General features: G+C 43.2%; 1 protein-coding gene across 1 annotated transcript in view; it reads right to left on the reverse strand.

Annotated features, from left to right (window-relative positions):
- Nucleotides 1-4,272: 4,272 nt before the first annotated feature.
- Nucleotides 4,273-21,032, reverse strand: part of ror1 (receptor tyrosine kinase-like orphan receptor 1) — a 331,882-nt gene continuing 315,122 nt past the window's right edge. The window contains exons 7-9 of the mRNA XM_070886144.1: nucleotides 18,945-19,190; nucleotides 16,647-16,849; nucleotides 4,273-5,697 (exon numbers count right to left, since the gene is read on the reverse strand). Coding sequence (XP_070742245.1) covers nucleotides 4,273-5,697; nucleotides 16,647-16,849; nucleotides 18,945-19,190 — 1,874 coding nt within the window. The remainder of the gene's footprint in view (nucleotides 5,698-16,646; nucleotides 16,850-18,944; nucleotides 19,191-21,032) is intronic.

Below are 21,032 nucleotides of genomic sequence, written 5' to 3' on the forward strand. Positions count from 1 at the left end.
AATAATGGACTCCAGCATTTTGCCAATGACAGATGTTAGGCTAACTGGTCTATAGTTTCCTGCTTTTTGTCTGCCTCCTTTTTTAAATAGGGGTGTTGCATTTGTGGTTTTCCAATCCACTGGGACCGCCCCAGAATCCAGGGAATTCTACCGTTTAAAATGAGTTCATCAGTCACCTGAGTACTCATTTTTAATGTGGAAGCAAGTCTTCTTCGACCCCGAGGGACTGCCTATGATAATAATGATCAGAACAATGCTGCGTATGAAGTTTGACTAATACTTTTGCTTGTAATGTACAATATAACCTATTTTGTTTTACACATTTCTGCCCCCTCCACTGCGCCCCCCCCCCCCCTCCCCGCTAAGGCAAACAATACTTTATTTGCCTTTATTGCTGTAGCCAAGTACTGGACTGGTCCAGTTGATAAACACACATTATTAATAATAATAGTGGGGCTGAAATTGCGGTTGGAGCCGTCCCATGGGCAACTGCCTCCGACCTGAAACATTTCTATGAATTTACCTGGTGATCCCGGAGGAGCGTGGGATTCCGTTGGGGAGGCCTTCTCTTCCCACCTGCGAAGCACTCTCCTGTCCTCCTTCCCACGCGGAAGGTGTAGTCACATGTGACTGCCCAGCCAATCAAGTACAGTATTCCACAGCTTTCTCATTAATAACAATGAAAACTCTGTATCTACGAGTTCTCTTGATATTAATGGGAAAAAAACACACAATAAACACATATAATAAAAAATAAAAAACACACCTCACATAATTAAAATTAATTGAAATTAAAGTTAATAAACACCTTCGAGAAAATGTTTTTTTCGGGGTTTTAAAAAAGTTTTTTTTAATTATGGTTAAAAATAAATGTTTTTTAAATTTAATTTAATTATATTTTTGTATGTGTTTAAGTTCTAACGCATGTAAAAGTAGGCTATGCGCCTGCTTTTATCAGGCGCAAGAATTTGGGGAACATTTGCTGGGCAAGATATGGGTTAATACCACAAACTTGCCCATTCAAATGTCCTCGCACCCGACATGCGTTGGATCTGTCAAGCTGCAGCTTGTTTTCCAGACGGTTTTCAGCGCATGCGCATTGTGGGCTGAAAACCGGCTATTGTGATGCCTTCTCGGGTCCGTACACACTCAATACGGACCTGGGGAGGTCGGGATTTCCAACCAAATATTCATTCGCCTGTTGTTTCCCGGTTCTCCAATGCCATAAGTTTAAAATTCTCATCCTCATGTTCAAATGCCTCCATGGCCTCACTCCTCCCTATCTCGGTAACCTTCTCCAGCCCTACTACCCTCAGAGAGCTCTGTATTCCTCCAACTTTGGCGTCTTCTGCATCCACCGCTCTCTTCGACACCATTGGTGACTGTGCCTTCAGTCGTCTCGGCCTAAGCTCTGAAATTACCTGCCTACTCCTATTAGCCTCCCCCCCTTAAAGACCATCCTTAAAACCCACCACGTTTAACCAAGCTTTAATCACCCCTCCTAAAATATCCTTCTTGAGTTCAGTGTTGGTTTTTGTCTGATTATGTTTCTGCTAACCCCCTTGGGACATTTTTCTGTGTTAAAGGCGTAATATAAATGTTGCTGTTGTGCTTCAGCATCAATGGTCTGTGTTAATTCACCTTCTGGATTCAGTAACTCTTCCAAGCAATTGAGGGAGGGTTAGAGAGTGAGTATTTGGCTGCAAGCAACACTTTTCTTACCCTCCAAATTTTCTCCCTTTTCTCCTGAAGGCCGAAAGGGAAACAAAATTGCAATGGGTAAAGGGCCATAAGTGTCAGTACCCCTCTGCAACTATTCTTCATATGTGAGTCTTAGACAGTGTCAGCAAGCTATAGGACATCAGGGCTATCACAGCTAAGAATCTAACAAACATGGACTTTTTCGAACATTAGGTTGTGAACAGGAGTGGGAATCACGGCTAACCTTTCTCTGAGCCCAAGCGCCCGAAGGACAATTGTAGCAAACCAACTCATAGAATCATAAAATGTTACAACGCAGAAACAGGCCTTTTGGCTCATCTATGCCAATGTTCTTCTCCCCACGAGCCACTTGGTCCAATCTTACTTTCCTGCTCACTACTCGTACCCTCTAATACTTCTCTTTTGTGTGTAGCTATCTAATTCCCTTTTTAAGGAATTATTGGATTCTGCTTCAGCAAGATTTATGGTACTAGAATTCTACATTCTAACCACCCTGTATGAGAAGACATTTTTTCTAATCTCGGTATAGATCAGGTATTGAACCTGTGGTTTTCCTGGTATGTATGACTCAGTAGCACACAAGATGGTTCATTTTTTCCCACAACCTTCAAGGAAGTCCCCATTTTAAGTGACCAGGCTATGAGTTACAATGAGAAAGAATGCTATTAATTATGTAAATCCAACAAGTCACTGATGTTAATGTAGCAGTAAAATACACCAACGATGAAATGTAGGGATGTATTTGAAATTCTTCATACAAAACAACTTAAAAACATTTGTGCAAAAACATTTGTGGAGAAATAAATCCTGTTACAATATAACCCACATTGAGTACTAGCCATTCCATTGATGCTTGCTTTCTGGTTACAAACATATCAACAAGGCTGTGTCCTAATAAAATATACATACAACATATTCAAAAATAAAACAAAAATGAAGCACACCTCATCACAAATTATTTGCAGGAAGTGGTTTTGAAAATGAAAACGTCTGCCAGAAGGACAAAACGAATTCTGAACATACTGCGAGTTGGAACTGCTAGTCTAGTTATGTTTCCATTTTAAAAAAATTTATACATCCTCAGTGACTGCGCGACATGGCAGCTCACTTGCTCAAGCAAAAATAAAACGTGTCCAGTTCTTCGTAAAGGATTAAGTAAGTCGAGGTTCAGCTAATCATCTTATTAGCCAAATGTTTAGATACATGAGATTAAGGACAAATTGCCCTCAACTTGTTTTATGACAAGCTGCAATATTCCCGAGCATACCCTCCCTTCAACATCAAATTGAATAATGTATCAAAGAAGGGTGATCCTCACTATCCCCCGTCTCCCTCAGTTCATTCACCAAACCGAACTGCCCAACGCAAAAAAAAATCTCCCCAATAAGAAAAGTTGATTGTCATCTCAAAGCTTGCATTTTGGACCAATTTATATTAAATAGTTGCATAGCAACAAATATAAGTGAAATTTAAACTTACTATTTATATAAATTTAAAATTCTAATTTCAAATGTGTCTTGAATCAGATATATGTTACAGTTGTAGTCTTTAACCACATCATCATTAGCTTTTTCCCATATTCTGTGAATTCCATAAGAGTCCAATCCACCTTTGGTCGGCGAAAGCTTAAAGAACTGCACATTTCAGATATCTCTTTACAGAAGGAGATATTTTCAAAACTGTTGACTTCAAAGAAAGTCTACAGAATTCTATTTGTTTTTGTACTTTGTTAGAAATCTAGGCTTTTCTATAAAATATCACACTTGTTGCTGGATATGTAGCTTTTTTCCCCACCAAACCACATATGTTAAACACTTTTATAGTTATGTGGTTTTTAAAAATTCATTCATGCTATGCGGGTGTTGCCGGCAAGGCCAGTGTTTATTGCCCATCCCTAATTGCCCTCGAGATGAGTTGATTCTTTATGGAACAACAAATATCTGAAAAAGCTCATTAATTAAAAAAATATTTGGTACGGCACTGTCCAATGTGGTACTGAGACTTATAGACCGGAAGCTCCTAGATCTCATCCAGGCCAGCAGCTGGGATACTACAATTGGTCTCAGCACTCTAGGCTAAGGAATGGGGGAACAAATATGAATCAAGGTTCTTGCTGCTGACCTTTCAGTGACCCTTGTTGAAAGGCAAGTGTGTGTGTATGTGCGGACATCACACGAGGACTGCATAGGGCACAGCCCGTTGACACAGAGTGCAGGCTTACCCATGATGAACGGCCACTTGGACGAGGCACTGGAAGGCTGCGGGTGTATGTGACACACAACCCAGCAAAAAAATCAGCATCTTTAGGACAAGAGGGGAAAAAATAGGGGAAAAAAATACTTGCTATTGTAATAGTGCAGAAAAGCACTTATCACATTTTGGTCAGGACAAGGATGGTAGGTGGCTGACAAACTACGTCAAAGCTTCACTTGTGTTGTGTTGTTGTGTATATAAATCTTTTAATTCCCTATTTTCTTTCTAAAATCAGATTATACACAATTATAAAAACTGTTGAAACAAGTTCTAAGAATATATATATATATATATATATTACAATTCTGCTCTAATAACAGATTCATTTGCCAATTGGCCATCACTGTCCCCCATTAGTGTCGCCTGTATTGGGTCCATTTGCATTGTTTTATGGGATATATGTGCAAAGATTGGCACACTAGTTCCGCTAGGATGGCTTGACATGGATAGATGATGAGATAGCAATGGAGTGTTTGCATCATGATTTGATCCCGAGGAAGGCAAGCTCGTCACATGGCCTGTGCTTGTTGATCCACTCCCGCTGCTAGGCGATCGGCTCTTCGGCGGTGGGCCATGTGGAATTATTCTCGGTGGCCCTTGTTGATAATGGGCAGTTGGGTAGGCAGCATACCCTGCAGGTACAGGGTAACTATTCACTTGAATGAATCTCTGATGCTGGGCTAGTGGTGGACCAATTAGGCCACCAATCTGGGCCTGGGGTATGCCCTGTGCTTGATATATGTGAATAGGATACCTTGGGTTACTGAGATTACTAACCGGGCTTGCACTGAGAGATGTCGTCTGGGTTGTGGCATTCCCTCCAGATGGTGTTGTAGAACTGGTATGACTTGATAGCCCTTCCCAGGACCTCAGCCTGGCATGAATATCCTTAAATCGTGGTCTTCTGGCTGGAATCTCATGCCAGGTTTCTGTCATTAAATCATACATTCTAGGAGGACAATCTTCCGGGCATGGGAGTAACTGCCTCTTCCGTATCATTTCTATTACCTCTTGATTGGAAAATCCATAATATGGTTGCAGTCCAAAACTAAAAATCTCCCATAAAACCACACCAAAAGACCAAATGTCTGAGTCACTGGAAAACTTCCCAAACAGTATAGCTTCAGGAGGCATCCAGCGAATCGGGAGGAGGGACTTATTTTGCACTCTGTAATAATCAGCTGCATATATCTCCCTTGAAAGGCCAAGGTCAGATATCTTCACTCTCAATTGCTCTCCAATAATGATGTTACGTGCCGCAAGGTCCTTGTGAACAAAAAAATGGCTGGATAGGTATTCCATTCCCGCTGCTATCTGTATGGAGATGTGCAAAAAATCTGCGTGATCCAGGCTGGATTTGACAGTTCCATCTTCATCGCTGCTGCATCCAACATCGGAATGGGGTGATCTCATGATGAGGAATTCATGAAGGTCACCATGGTTCATGTACTCAAAGAGCATGCACACTGGTTGCTCCTGTGTCACTACCCCAAGCAGGCAGACAACATTGGGATGATGCAGCTCTGACATCAGAGATGCCTCCTGCTGGAACTCTGCCCAAAGCTGGGGGTTACTGAAGTCCTTCAGGGTCTTTATAGCAACAAGTTGGGCATGATCCATCCCCGGTAGGTAAAGATGACCTTTGTAGATTTTTCCAAAGGCACACTCTCCTAATTCTTCCATAAAACGTACAGCAGAAAGAGGCAGCTCCTTAGCTTTACTCTGCTGGATGAATGAAAAACAAAACTTTTAAGTTATGAGGTTAAGAAAGTAAAATAAAATTCAAAACAAAAGATATGAATCATTTCATTGATGTAATGATATTAGGGTTTAAGGCATTTTATTTCAAGTGCAGGGTATTGTTAAAATTATTTAATTAGCTATTTGTTTCAAAGTATGCATTCAGATACATGAAATGAGAAATTTCACCTTAAATGATAATATGAAAGTATGCAATAGATATCTCCCCACCCCACCCTAATTTTCTCCCTTTTCCATGGTTCATGTTCTCAAAGGGCATGCACACTGGTTGCTTCTGTGTCACTACCCCAAGTAGGTTGGGGTGTGGCCTATAGTATCTTACCCAAGTGGCTATTTTCTATCTGTAAATCCAAACAGTTCGTGTCAGTAGGATATTGCATCACAGCAGAGCCTAACCCTGTCCTCAGCTAAATAGCAATCAGAACCTGGTTCATTTTTCCTTTCCCTGGATCGGAATAAGAAAATAAGGATCAGCTGGCTTGGCACAGGCCGAGGATCACCCAGGACTTGCTGGTCTGTATGACGTAGTGTAACACTAGGCAATGTATTTATCCACTGAGCCAGCAAAGGAGGCTGCAATGACCATGGTAAAGTTTAAACCAGATTCGAGAACAGCTGGCAAGTGTTTAAAAAAAACACACCCACATTCCATTGTTGACACCTCAGCTAAAAGAATTACTATGTTAGTTAAAACAAAGATTCTGATTTATATTGAAAACATTGGAAGTTACATTTTCTGATTGCATGGACTGTCAGAAGTGCATTTCGGGAAAACATCTCTAACAGTACACAATTTTTCATTTGTTTAAATTACGCAGGCACAATTTCCTGATCTGCACTCTTGACAGGTTGAGACACTGCACCGGGAGTGTGCAGTCGGAAATGTTACCCTTTTGAAGCTGACACTTTACTCAGGAATGCCGTGCCATCAAGAAAAAGAGGAAAGCAAGCACAGGCGTTAACCTCTATTGTGACTTTGTGCAGGTTTTTCCAAAATAGCCTGCATAAAACTAACTTGTAATAGATGATTTAAAAAAAATGAAAAACACATTCTGTGCTTCTCGCAGCACCTCATAACTCAGGGTCTTGTTTTAGAATACACTACAGGCTCTACCACTTAATAAACACCATTAAAATCCTTCCAAAGCTGCAACAGATTTGAAAAACGAACCCATGCATTGCATAGCGATGGCAGGAAATAAAGTTTCATTATAAGTGCACAGATGGTCTGTATTAAGAGCAAATCCTCAAGGGCAAGGTTGTTTTAAGCTGACATACACTATATTATATACCCAGTAATAAAAGAAAATTGACCTCTGCATGACTCCTGATAGATTTATTTTTGTCTCTTCACACCAATACTGGATGACTATCAAAAGAGAAAAGAGGAGCCATAACTTTGGAGATCCAAGAAAGCTTACAACACGACAGGAGGCTGTAAATCTGTTTGTTTTTGTTTGACAGACTGGTCTTGCACCCAGCCGATCAAACTGTACAGCAAATGTAAGATACACGCTCGGTTCCCAGCCAAGATAAACTGAGCCCAGTGGAAGAAAAACAACTGACTCCAGACAGGCCAGATTTCCGCATTTTCTTTCCCTCTTTCTTAAAAAACCACTTATGTTAAGTACCGGGCAAGTCTGGGTTTCATTTACCATGTTTCATAAAAGAAACAATTAAAGAGACCATATTCCTTTTTGTTTTTTGTTCCCTGGACCTTCTTAAATTCTCCTTTTGAAATATTGAAATGAAAACTTTCCATACATAACTTTAATTAAAAAAAAAATTCTCCTCTCTTACCCTCTATGCCCAACATAAACCGTTATGCAGCTAATCCTGAGTTCTGTAGGTAAGTGCACAAAGTGGCATAAAGCTGAGACCTACAGACTAGGAAGAACCTTAGGCTTCATTCACAGTGTGTCCTGAGTGAGCTGATTTCAGCTGGAGCAGCCATGGGGATGCTACAATCACCCTCTGTGCTCCTGGGCAGGAAGGAGAGAGAAAACAAAAATCAGCCACGATTACTGTTCGTTATTCAGTTATTCCTATTGGAAAGTCTGCTACATGGACACTGGGCGAGTAGCTGTGATGTGCCCTTGCAGTCAAATAGACCATCAACACTTTCTGTCCAGACTTAACATGAAGAACAGCCGTTTGGACAAGGTACTAGATAGCTGCTGGTGCCTATGGAACCGTATCCCAGCATGAATCCGGGCCTTCAGGAGAAGAGCGGAACAAAGGTTGCCAAATTAAATTAGAGATCACTCTCATTTCAGCAGCCTTTGGGAGTAGAGCTACTGATAGTTATGGAGGAGGGTGTTACAATGACAATCCCATATAATGGAGAACGTAAATCAAAAAGCTTGACAGGCAAAGTCCATAGGTTCATAACCGAGACCAATAATACATGTACTAGATGTATCTAATTTTTGAATACATTATCTTTTCTTAAGGTTCAAGGAAACCTTGGCCTCCTCTCCCCTGGGCTTTCCTTCCTCGCTTTTCCCTTCTCTGGCCATGATCAGCTAGGATCCCTCTCCCTCACTTACCTTGCCATGGACTGTTCCCTTGGGTCCCTGGCAGCGTCCCATCCACCATCTGTTACATCACGTCTGTCGGTTTCATCGAGAGACAGACAGGCCAGAGAATTGCAAATGGGGCCCAGGAGTTAAAAGACCCGAGCATCATGTTCTGCTGTCCATGGGGGCTTCCCACTAACGCCCCAACCCACCTGACCTGAACGAGTTAATGTTGGATTCTTGCCGAGTCAATCTTTAGATGCCACTGTTTCAATACGTAAACCATTATGGGCAGGGACTCGGCTCTCAGGCCACAGTGGTAAGATGTGGGTTTGCATCCGACATCCTCAGCATCTCCAGTTTTCCAATCTCAAAGACACATTGCTGCAGGGAGATCCAAATAATTTCAGTAAAGTGCTTTCCACCTCTCCTTCCCAAGCACCACTCACAGGAAAAGAAGTAAGATCAGAAGGACGGAGGGAGTCAGCTCCCACCAGGGCAATCTTGCTGTCTCCTTGTAGTCTCTTTCAAAGAAGTTGGGAGAGTGTCTGAGTAGGTCACTCAGCTATGCTCTCAGCTCCATGGTGCAGGGAGACCTAAGGAAGAGGTCATTCAGATCCCTGATGGCTCCAGTGATAAAAAAGGTCCACAAACTGATACTTAGCCACACATATCAGGAATATCAAGCTCAGTTCCAATCTGTACTAATTTAGCTGAGTACAGTTGGAAGCACTCCCTCTTAGTGACCCTGGAGTAAAAGTTGCCTAGACCCTGCCTAAAATCAGCACAGACCATTTTATTTATTTTTTGAAATTGAGAAACAGAGATACAAGGTCGAAGTTTGTAATACAGGACCCCACCAAGGTGGAAAAGAATACGGAAGAAAACAAGGTCAATCAGAGTTAGCAGACGTCAAGCTTGGGTTTCAAAAGCCAGAAGATTGTTGAGATGGGAAGGATTGAATAGTTTTGAGATTCTGGAAAGAATATGTCTTGATTTCAACAGAGTGAGGTTCTGCAGGGAAGAGGAAAGGAATGCACATTACAGATTAGGAGAAACAAGGCAATAAAGTTCAGAGCAGCATTGACCATAATTGTATAAATAAAAGATAAAGACAAGTTTGCGATGGAGGGAGAGACTGGAGGCTTTGGTTGAGAGGTATTGTCTATCAGATGACAAGCTTTTTGTTAAATCTTGTCCAATGTGTGAGACAGGTGCTAAACCGTCTCAGATGCGGGAGCAGTATTCAAATCTTGAAACAGGCCTGAACTTTACAAAGTGTTAAGAGGTATTGAGGCAAAAAGAAGTGTCTGGAACGAAAGATGAAACCATGCTTCTTGGAGGAATCTCTAGCAATAGAAAAGATAGGAATTCTATGTGAGGTCAGAGCAAGTGAATCCAATAATGTTGATCGATGAAGTGCGTGAATTCACCCAAGGTAAGTGGTGACAGCTGCTGGTTAGACTAGCAAGAAACACAGGAAGACTCTTTTTGAACCACTGAAAGAAACAAGACTTTCATTGTCCGACTTCAGGGCATGGAGTTCAGGATGTAGTGACACAGACATTATGCTGTGAAGTGTCTGGAGGTTTCGAGCACCGAAGACATATGATCTAAATACAAATTGATGAATATATAGTGGAATCATAAGAAAAAGAGTGGATAAGGTTAAATAGTGAGTGATGGCAGTGTGAAGGAGTGATGGTAACGAGGACAGAGCACTGAGGAAACCCTGAGTTAATGAAAAAAAGTCAGAGGGTGAGCCATCAACAACACATATAGACTGATTTGAGGCAAAACTAGATGGGCACTCGATAGAACAAAGCTTTGGTGTGAGGTCATATGATGGTAACTGTTTTAGAATTATAAAGGCTTTGAGAATTTCTGAGAAAATGAAGAATAATTGACCAAAGTATCCAAGAGTAGAGCTCCATGGGCGCATAACATAGACTTCAAGATCGTCAATGGAATGGCCACGCCAGAAACCATGTAGGTGATAGTCATTAGATCAGAACTCTCAAATGATTCATTGCATGGAAAATTAACAGCAACTCTGATAACATTAGCAAGTATTTTATAAGAACAGTAGGGAAATTGGTTAAGGGGTAAGAGATGGGTTAAGCACGAGCAAATTTTCAACGAAGGAAAGGTGGTCTGGGAGTAAAAAAGATTGCAGAGAAGATTGAAGATGCTGAAGCATCCTGGTATTAATGATGGCCTCTTGTTAATACAACTCACACGCAAACAGTCAGCATCAGGAGCCCCTCCAGCCAAATCCCAGAATGATGACTTTATAACTCATTGTTTGAAAAAAATTCTCATGATAAATCAACAGAAAGCCAGATAAAAACAAAAAGGGATGTCAAATTAATAAGTTTTTGATGTTTTCTCTTTAATAAAAGTCATGCAATATCCTTGGAACACAGGGTCGGGATGTGGTGACCCTCCACTGGGAGCAGGGGAAAGAAAGAAGAGACTTTTTCTTGTATAATATAGCAAGACTTTTTCTTGTCTTAGTTCAACGCCCAAGTTCCTTTCTGGGCCAGGAAACTTAGGGAAAGTGTACTGGGGAGTACTCACTCCCAGTTGGGGTGGAACTTAGCACTTTTTATGTTTATTGGGTTGCATGAAAGGGGGAATTGCAGGGATATAGATGGAACATTTGTATTGTGCTTTGTTGATATTACAATTATTGGACAGGATATCAGGCTTTGATGATCGGGCTTGGCTGTGATGCTCCATATAGTGGAATAGCCTGTCTCCATTCACTGCTGTGACTCACTTGGGTCAGCTACACTAAAAAGTATAGAGAATGAGCATGAGAGTGGGATCAAACTAGGTGGCCCGCGAAGATAAGCATTATGCAATTTTGAAGAGCCAAATGCTCTGTTTCTGAGCTGAAACATTCTGTGATTCTATGAGGTACAAGGGATGGCTATAATACAACCATTCCTCAGCAAGAGTCAGGGGCTTCAGGAGAAGAAAACTGGAGGAACAAATCTACCTAATTTGGCCCCAAAAAAGGGCAATGTTCTCTGTCACATATTTAGAGCTGCGTCATGGAGTTGTCTGATACGGATTTGCACCAACAAGTCCCCAATAGCAGCTGCACTGAGCACCTATCAGAAAATTGTAAAGGAAGGTAATTTTCTGTGGTGGGGGAGGAAATCACCATTACTCACCCTCACCTCTATCAGTTATAAGATGGTATTTAGCACGCAAGATCCAAACAAAGTGAGGAAGAAACAATATCTTATAAAAGATCGAATCATCAAATGGAGAGGGCGCAGAGAAGATTTACAAAAATGATACCAGAAATGCGAGGGTATAGATATCAGGAAAGGATGAACAGGCTGGGTCGCTTTTCTCTTGAAAAAAGAAGGCTGAGGTGACCTAATAGAGGTCTTTAAAATTATGAAAGGTTTTGATAGCGTGGACACAGAGAGAATGTTTCCAGTTGTGGGGAAGAGCATAACTAGAGGCCATCAATATAAGATAGTCACCAAGAAATCCAATAGGGAATTTAGAAGAAACTTCTTTAACCAAAGAGTGGTGAGAATGTGGAACTCGCTACCACACGGAGTGGTTGAAGCGAATAGTATAGACGCATTTAAGGGGAGGCTAGACAAACATCTGAGGGAGAAGAGAATAGAGGGTTTTGCGGATACATTTTGATGAGGAAAGAAGGGAGGAGGCTCGAGTGGAGTATAAACACCGGCATGGACTGATTGGGCCGAATGGCCAGTTTCTGTGCCGTATATCCTACGTAATCCTATATCCCGAACAATATCTAAACTGGCTTCTGCTCTTTGTCCTGTAAGGTTGCACAACATAGAGTATTATTGGATGACTCCATTTCACTTCAGCGATGACATTTAGAAAAATGTAAAAGCAAAAGATGTCAGGATAATTTATATTGGCAGAGATTAATTAATTTATGTTGCAGCCATAATACTACAAGTGTTGATCCAAAATTTCAACACACAGAGACTCACTTAAAACCATGTTATATTGTTGAAACTTAATACTTAACCATTAGGATCAGATCCATCTTATAGAAACTTCTTTCAGATTGCTTGCTGACTATTTTTCTTTGGGAAAATGCCACAGCAATATTAATCTGACACTCAACCGCTTGCATGTAAGTGAGTGACCACACAGCGAGAATGATTTTCATCTCAAGCAAGACAGAACTGGGCATACAACCCAGGCCCACACAGGGAGAGCAGCTCCCCTTCCTACCTGGGAATGCATACTTCCCCCATCTTGTTTGCATTTCAAACTAATTGCACTATTGTCTGAAGTCTTAATAGTACTCCGTGATACACTGCCAGTGATATCTGGAAGAATTTTTTTTTGCAAATTGTGGTTTGTTTTTTGAACTTGGTATGTTTCTTCCAGGAAGCTTTAAGATGCCAATTTATGCAGACAATGCACTGACTACAGGTATTGTGTTACAGGCACTTTGTGGCTATCTGAGAACTGGATTTCATTTTTAATTTTGGGCTGATCAAGGTGAGGGATGACAGCTGCTGGGAAATGGGACTCTTTCCCATTTCCGCCTTCCAATGTCAGCATCGAGCATTCCCTGGTCAAGTATAGTGCAAGTTAGCTGCCAAGTAAAGCATGTGTCGACCGTTTCTCGGAACCGGCTCGTGGGTGAGGTAAGTCCTAGAATGTTGTGCCAGAGCATGCACGAGCGGTTGACGTGAAGGAGTCTCGGCTCCGGCTTTGATTGAACAACTTAGGGCGGGCGGAGGAGGCCGCGGATAACAGATAGCACAGTGACGGTAGCTGTTTATTAGAACAAACAGCTCCTTCCTGCGTAGGCCAGCAATTGGAGGCAGAGCAGTGCACGGCTGGCTGCTCAGATAAGAACCGATCATCTACATTAAAGACCTGTTGTACAAGACCAATATGAAGTCCACCCATTTCCCCCATAGTAGACTGCCCAGTGTGTTACTGAGTCATACACACCTGGAAAATATTATCTTTGAGAGTTAATTCAACTTAACTGGGGCAATGGCAAATGTGCTGCATGTGGCATTGGAGGGGGGGCGAGATAAAATGTGCCAGCATTCCCATTCCTGATCCCTGCATGGAAAATGCATGTATGTGGACATTAGGAGAGAACAGCTTTGAGCTCAGCTGTGATGGCCCCCTCGGTCAAACTGTTTACCATCACTGGTTCAGACATGAAGAATGCTCATTTGGGTGAGGCACTGGGATGTTGCCAGCACCTGTGAAACTGTATTCCATCAACAGTCAGTGATTTTAGGAAAAGAGGGAAGAAAGTTGAAAAAAACCCATCAAACTCTTCAATGTCTCCCGGCCGTTGCAGAGTGGGGCCAACGAACTGCCCTGAAGAGAGTTCTTTTCAAAGTAATCAAGGTAACAATTTCACAAATCGAGCCAATCCATTCCATCGCAGTAAAAGTGTTCAGTTAACCTGAGGAAGCTGATATTGATCCATTTATTGCAAACCTTACATCTCACAAATATTTAAAATTCTGAGTAATATGGTGGATGGTCTATTAATTAACCGATAAACCCCTGGATTATCTTTTTCATTCTTATGTTGGTTTATGTGGTGATGCGCGTCATCCGACAGAGTACAAGGCCAATAATTTGGTGCCAGGCACCCTGTAATATTGGACGCAGAGATCTGCAACTTACCATGTCCCTGACGTGCTATAACACCCCAAAATGTGACCAACCAGTGACTGACACAAACTGTGCACAAGGCTCATTAAAAGGTCCCAAACATGATACAAATTAGGGGAGAGTCTTGTCATAATTTGAATGAAGCATTCACGCAGTGCTCCAGACACACAGCATACATCCCCTACAGATGCTTTGGGAAAGCCCGCAAGACATTTTAAAATGTTGATCCAGTAGCCATATAGGGTTGAATTTGTCTTTTTTTGCCACTTTTTTGGGCTTTAATGGACAAATACCTGCAAGAGCACCTTAGTTCCCACCACATTTTAAAGAAAAATAAGTACTGGCAGTTTCTGGGCAAACAGCAACCCTTTACCTGTTGCTGATGCCCAACATGCCAGTCCCCAACCCACATGGTGGTCCCATTATGTCATGCACTGTGCACTGGGAGCACCACTGAACTATTTCAATAAACCGACCTTGCATTATTCTGCGCTATGCCAGGAAAGCACTATCTGCTCCAATTTGAATTTGGCACGGTTGTAGATGCTAATATAATATTGTACAACCCCGACAGTCATTATACCTGTACCTTTAACCAGTGAGGTTGGCTTAGTGAGGGAAGGGACCTACACTGCCATGGTACTTTTCCAGCCGTAGTTGGAATCTGACAGCACTTATTCTAACTAATGTACATCCTGCGTATTTTATCACATATGTGGTAGATTTCATGATACTCATTATCTGATATTCATCATAGGCAGTCCCTTGTATCAAGGATGACTTGCTTCCACACCAAAAAGGGATGAGTTCACAGGTGTTTCAATGAAGGACCTAATATTCCAGATCCCGAACTACAGGTTGAAGGGTGGAAGATGCCTGTGCGTGGATTTTTTTTAACGTGTAGTGGCCGTTGCACACCAGCCACCACACGGGCTTGACAGAGCTATGTCTTGGTCCAGTGGCAAGGATTACCCAAGACGACTGGAGACCAGCTCTGCTGCACCGACCTCGTGCGCACACATATCGCAGTGCGGGCTGGACCGTGCAGTCCCTGGGCCCACGCCTCTTCTGGGCCCCAAACTCACACCTCTCCTGGGCCCCGATCACGTCGCTCCACGATCACTCGCCGCTCCTTTGCCCCAACCTTACCGATCCTGCTGTACCTGCCCACGCTCCAATCAGCGACCTGGATTTTGATGACGTCCAATCTAGTCGCCTTCTTCACAGCCGTCGCTCTCCAGCATATATTGTAACTTGAAGTGGTATGCTCCTTTGAAGGCCCCGATCTGCTGATGGTCCTTGCAGGTTGGGGCTGTCTGACATTATCCCATAGGTGGCACTATTGTCAGTTTTATCAATGCTCCTTGGAGAATTATGAGACATACGTCTGTCAAGATATCAGTACCACTCATTTACAAACCCATCAGTAAACCATCAGTCAAATCACCTAGGTCAAGGAATTTAGTAGAGAATGATCAAATGTTGATTAAATATTGCAAAAGATCAACTGAAGAAAATGATGGATCCACATAGATCAAAACCTTCAATATATCAGTGCAGATATTGCCCTCTAGTGGTCACATAATAATTCTTTTTGCAGAAAACACACAGCATTTTATCGAGGAAAATGGGCCCAAAATTCATGTGTGCATTATATATGAGTGGGAAAGCTTTTATCAACATGGGAGGGAAATGCATGTCATACGTAGTGCATGTTATAGATGATGATTACAATGATGAAGCTCCTCTTTGGCCACAAAATTCCTCGGAGCTGCTCCTGATCCACCAGGGGTGGTTTACCTGAAGTGCGGCACAAACCCCCTTAATGTGCATCAATGAGGTTTCCACCTCATTGCCTGCGAAGAAATGCCGGTGGAACAGGAGCAGCCCGAGATATTTCCTGGCCAAAGATTTTATTTTGAACACATGTGGAAAAGTGATTGAAAGGAGGACATAATCCAAGGGCCCGAACTTGGTCAAAGCCAAGGCCCGCCCAAGTGCTGCCTAAAAGACCACCGATGGCTGCCGAGAGACCGGGCGGTACTTTACCAGGAAGATCCCTCTAAAAGTACTGCCCGGCGACAAAATAACGGCTTACGTCGTCAATCTGGGCAGCAACGGGTGGGAGCACCCAATCTCGGCGGCAAATGCAATCCTCGCCAAAGTGCCGCCGAGGATTGAGTCGGGCCCAGGGAACGGGGGAAGATCTAAAAATAAAAATCTTTAAAAAAAAAACACCAGAACACCTTCAGCGGGTCCCATACAGATGAATCGCTGGAAACTTTTTTCTTTTTAAAGATGTTCATTAACTTTTTTTGCAGGTCTTCTTACTTACCATCGGGATTAGACCTGCCTCCTTGCAGCGGTTCTTCCCCCTGCTGTTGCCGACTCCCGCCAACTCCCGCCAGCACCAATATGGCAGCTTGGCAGGTGGGAGGTGACTTACGCGACTTGCCCGCCAGCGGCCGTCAGCGGGTGGCAGTGGGCGGTTCCCGGCGGTACACCCCTCTCGCCGGCTGCAGACCCAGAGGAATCTGTCACCGAAGGGAGAGTGGTGAAAAAACCCGGCGGCAGCTGGCAGCAGTGGGCAGTAAGGCCACCAATTTCAGGCCCCAAGTTTTTAAAATAATGGAGGGAACTGATAAGGTGGATATAAAGAAATGCCTTATGCAAAAACAGGATGGGAGAAAAAAACAATACACTTAAACACAAAAAAAAAATTCTTACCTTCGGTTTGTATGCATTCAGCATGGACATTTCAACATTTTGCCCTCTAACAGGTTTCGGCTGTCGTTGGATAACAGGTGTTGATGATTTTTGATTATTACGACAAACACAGATAAAGAAGAACAAAAGAGCAATTGCCAGGGGAATTGCGACACTCGGGACCAGGATGTAAAGAATCTCCATCTTGTTGCTTTCTTTGGAGTCTGGTTTGCAAAGAAAAAAACATGTCTTAATGCCTTAATAGAGGACTCCGCAGTAAGAAAGAACTTTTATTTGTATAGCACTTTTCATGTCTTCGGAAAATCCTAAAGTGTTTCACAGCCAATGGAGTACGTTTGAAGTGTAATAACTGTTGTAATTCAGGGAAATGCGGCAACCAATTTGTGCACAACAAGGTCCCACAAACAGCAATCCGATAAATTACCAGATGATCTGTTTTAGTGACGATGGTTGAGATGGTTAAATGTTGGCAAGGACACCAGGAGGGCTTCCCTGCTCCTCTTCAAATCATGCCATGGGATCTTTTACATCCACCTGGAAGGACAGCCAGGGTCGCAGTTTGTCTCAGTCCAAACATGGCACCTCCAATGGTCCAGAGCTCCTTCAGTACTGAAGTCAATCTACTTTATGTGCTCAAGTCTCTAGAGTGTGGCTTGAAACCCCAACCTTGTGACACAGGGGTGAGAGTGCTACCAGTGAGCCACAGCTGACACATCAGTAACAAAGCACAATCCACATCAGTAATAAAACACAACACTCTATCGTACTTAAATAGTTATAAACAAGGAGCTAGAAATTCGGTGTCGGCCGCTTTGAGGCAGTGACGCCGCCGAGCACTACCTTTAGCGCCAGACGATGTCTACCACCTCAAAGTGGGATATTTAATTGTATTGCCCCAAGAGAAGAGTGGGGCGCTAAGGGAAGCATTGCACAATCCTCTTAGGACGTTAAAGGCCCATTGCGGGGTGGTAGCGCAGAATCGCTTTTCAATGATATTGCCCTGGGATCCTCTATGCACCGTCTGCTTCCCCTGTCGGGAGTTGCGCCAGGCACTACAGCAGGCAAACGCAGTTCATTTCGCAAACGCGTAGCAAAGGGGGCGTTGCACACTCTTGACCTCTTCAATGACAACGCCGCCACTAAACCACCAGTGAAGTTCATGACGTGCTGTCATAGCGCGGTGCTCAGGCGGTGGGTGTTCAGCGACCCCTGAACGCCTCTCTCTGGTGCTAATGGTCGCGCTAAACTACCGAATTTCTCCCGCAACATCCCGAAAGTACTTCAGCAAAAAGATACAACACTGTTCAATACCTCAGTAATAAAACGCAACACAGCACTCCTCAATAATTCAGGAATAAAGCACAACACAAGTTATAAAATATACATGAACTGCTGGAATAAAGTATAACGCTTTTTACTATTAAAACTGGTGAATTTCAGTAATGGAAGTACCATACATCACTGTAACAAAATACAATATAAACCTTATAAAAACTTCAAACACCTCAATAATAAAGTACAATGTACTCAGTCTTAAAGTACAATGCATTTCATAAGAAAATTATAACATATCTCTTCACACAATGAAATAACTATTGGCATTCAGCAGTGACCTGAATTCCGTGGCAGTAAGATTACGGATATTCTGATGAAAGGTCATCGACCTGAAACGTTAACTCTCTTTCTCTCTCCACAGATGCTGCCTGATCCATTGAGCATTTCCAGCATTTTCTGTTTTTATTTCAGATTTCCAGCATCCGCAGTATGTTGCTTTCCGATTATGGATATTGCTGCTCATCCAGTGATACCCTTTCAGCAAAAGCTTAATGGGCGACCCTTCTCATACCTCCACCTCTCTCTGTCAAATCTTCCTAGTCTTCCTTCATTTTATCAATACTTGTATGGTCACTGCTCCCCCGAACTTGCCTCTATTATGCCTCCTGATCCTCAAAGATACTATCCTGCAGACTGTTGCTGCTCCTTGCATATTCCCTGCACCACTCCACACTCTGACTTCTGCTTTCTCAGAGCCCTGAAGGCTGTGGAACATCTTTCCTCCCTCGGCCTTTCCTTCCTTTTACAATGTCCAGGTTTTGAAAGCCCAAACTTAGCATCGCCTGACCATTACTTGTTGATTTATCTCACCTTCTGCTCTCTGTAAGCTTGTTACTGTCCTGAACTAGGGATCCTGGCCCTCAACGATATTTCTCAATTTGAAAAAGCGTATAAAAATACAGTGTACTAACCCACTGCACCATATCCAGTCCCCCTTCAGAAATTTCAATTGATGGTCCTTACCGCACAGTGGAATTTCACACAACTCCAACTTGACTGATTCATCCAGAGTAAAGCACCACGGAGCATCCTTGTGGTTCCCTGGATTCCGGCAATACGAGTGGCCACCATTGAGTTCAGGATATTTAACCGCAGTGTAGGAATGACTGTGTGGATACTGAGAGTTCCATGGCTGACACTGTCGCCCTGATTTTGTTACACTCACGGTACCACGGTAATCAATACCGCTAATATTAAAACATTTGTGATCTGTGGGGGAATAAAAATAGTACAGAAATACCATTCAGCAAAGAGATTTTTAAAAAATCATGAGGAGTTTTCTTGATGGCTCAATTAATTTACCCAGCAAATGCTGAAGCCATAGACCAGGAAAGTCTCGGGTTCGGTAACCTAATTTATGCCGAGTAAGCTGAGCTCAGCTGCAATTGCCAATGAAACTTTAAAATTGGCCGCGGCGGCCCTGGGTTAGGGAAGGGCACATCAGCTAGGGTTCATGCTCTTGATGTCGATACAGCAATCCTTGCTGGAAAGGTATGAGTGTGAACACAAAGGACCTGGCTCAGCTGCGATGCCCCTAGTGGTCACACAGTTTGCTGACGCTCATTACCGACGTGGAGAATGACCAATCACTGCCTGTGAAACAATATCCCAGCAAGGAGTCAATGCATTCAGGAGTGGCGGGGAGAAAACGGGCATAAAAGAAAAAATTGTGCATGTAAGTATTCCCAAAACTGTCAGTGCCCATGTTTATATTAGCAGAGAGAAACAGCGTTATAATGTAACAATATCTTTCCCAATTTTTTACAGTTTTCTTCTTTCCTTGTTTGAATGCAGTTCCATATTTTTACTTCATGAAAGCTGAGCCTGATTGCCCAATAGCTCAGTAGCTGGTTACACTTTACGTGTTGCACTGAGCTATGCATGCCAGGACTGTTCCAAGGACTCTGCTGAGTTAACTGACCTCAGCTTGGGCAATAGTAGGGGCATTGGGCTTAAAATTGGCCCTTGCAGATTTTTGTTGCACTCACCGGAGTTGCACTCACCGGAGTTGTGCCGCTTTTGTAGGATGAAAAGGGCGGCAAAAAAATGTCCCCCGATTCTGGCCGCTGTGTTGCCTCTCCTGGTGCTTGGCGTGGTGTGGCCAGTTGATTCGGGGGCAGAGCTAGGGCCCTGCACCAGAAACAGTGCCGGCAGCTCTCCACATGTGCATTGGAGTGTGCGCGCATGCGCAGTAGCGCAGAACTTTGGCAATCTGCAGCCAGCCAGCCCGGTCGCCCCGCACCTATCCCCAGCCGAGTGGTCTCCCGCACTGGCCAGCCCGTTGTCCGTGAGGTTGATTCCTGCAGTCAGCCAGCCTGTGTCTTCTGCTTCGATGTCTGCAGACAGTTCCCTGTGCACTCCCGCTCGTCTCGCACCTATCCCAAGCTGAGTGGCCTCCCGCACCGGTTGGCCCGCTGACTTCCCGGGCTGAGTTTTGATAGGAAGGTAGGACTTAGTTTTATTTTTTATTTCTTCTTGAATGTTTTTATGTCTTCTTGAATGCTTACTACTTGTTGTGCTTTGTTTAGTGCTTTGCAAGGTCTTCTCCGCTTCCCTTCCCGCCCCTATCTCTGGCCGAATGGTCTCAGATGTATCTACCTGCGTTGATTTCTTAACTCTGTGTGGCCACGTGGCCACATATGCTGGCCTAAGTTCGTTTGGAGTAACTATTAGCTGTCCAAAGTGGCCTAAATGGCCAAAACAGGCGCAGGTGGTTGGTATCGCCCCCTTTTGAAAAAAAAAACTAAAAAAATCCTAACTAACTCACATACACTGGTGCAAATTGAATGTGCAAAATGGGGATTTTTAAGATACTCCAGAAAAATCAAGTTGCTCCAAAAAAAACAGAGCAACTCCTGGCCAATTTTGAGCCCATTATTACTGGCCTCAGCACCCCTGGGTTAGAGATGAGGGGAAAGAAATCAATCAGGATCCCTGCTCCTGATTGCAATACCACTGCTGGTAGTAAGTCTGATGTCCATACATCCAACAGGGTCAGGTACAGGGGTTGCAGCCCCCATGGTAAATAGTTCTGTTGGCATAAAATTGATC

This window comes from Pristiophorus japonicus, chromosome 8 (assembly GCF_044704955.1).
Source record: "Pristiophorus japonicus isolate sPriJap1 chromosome 8, sPriJap1.hap1, whole genome shotgun sequence".
Taxonomy (NCBI): Eukaryota; Metazoa; Chordata; class Chondrichthyes; family Pristiophoridae; genus Pristiophorus; species Pristiophorus japonicus.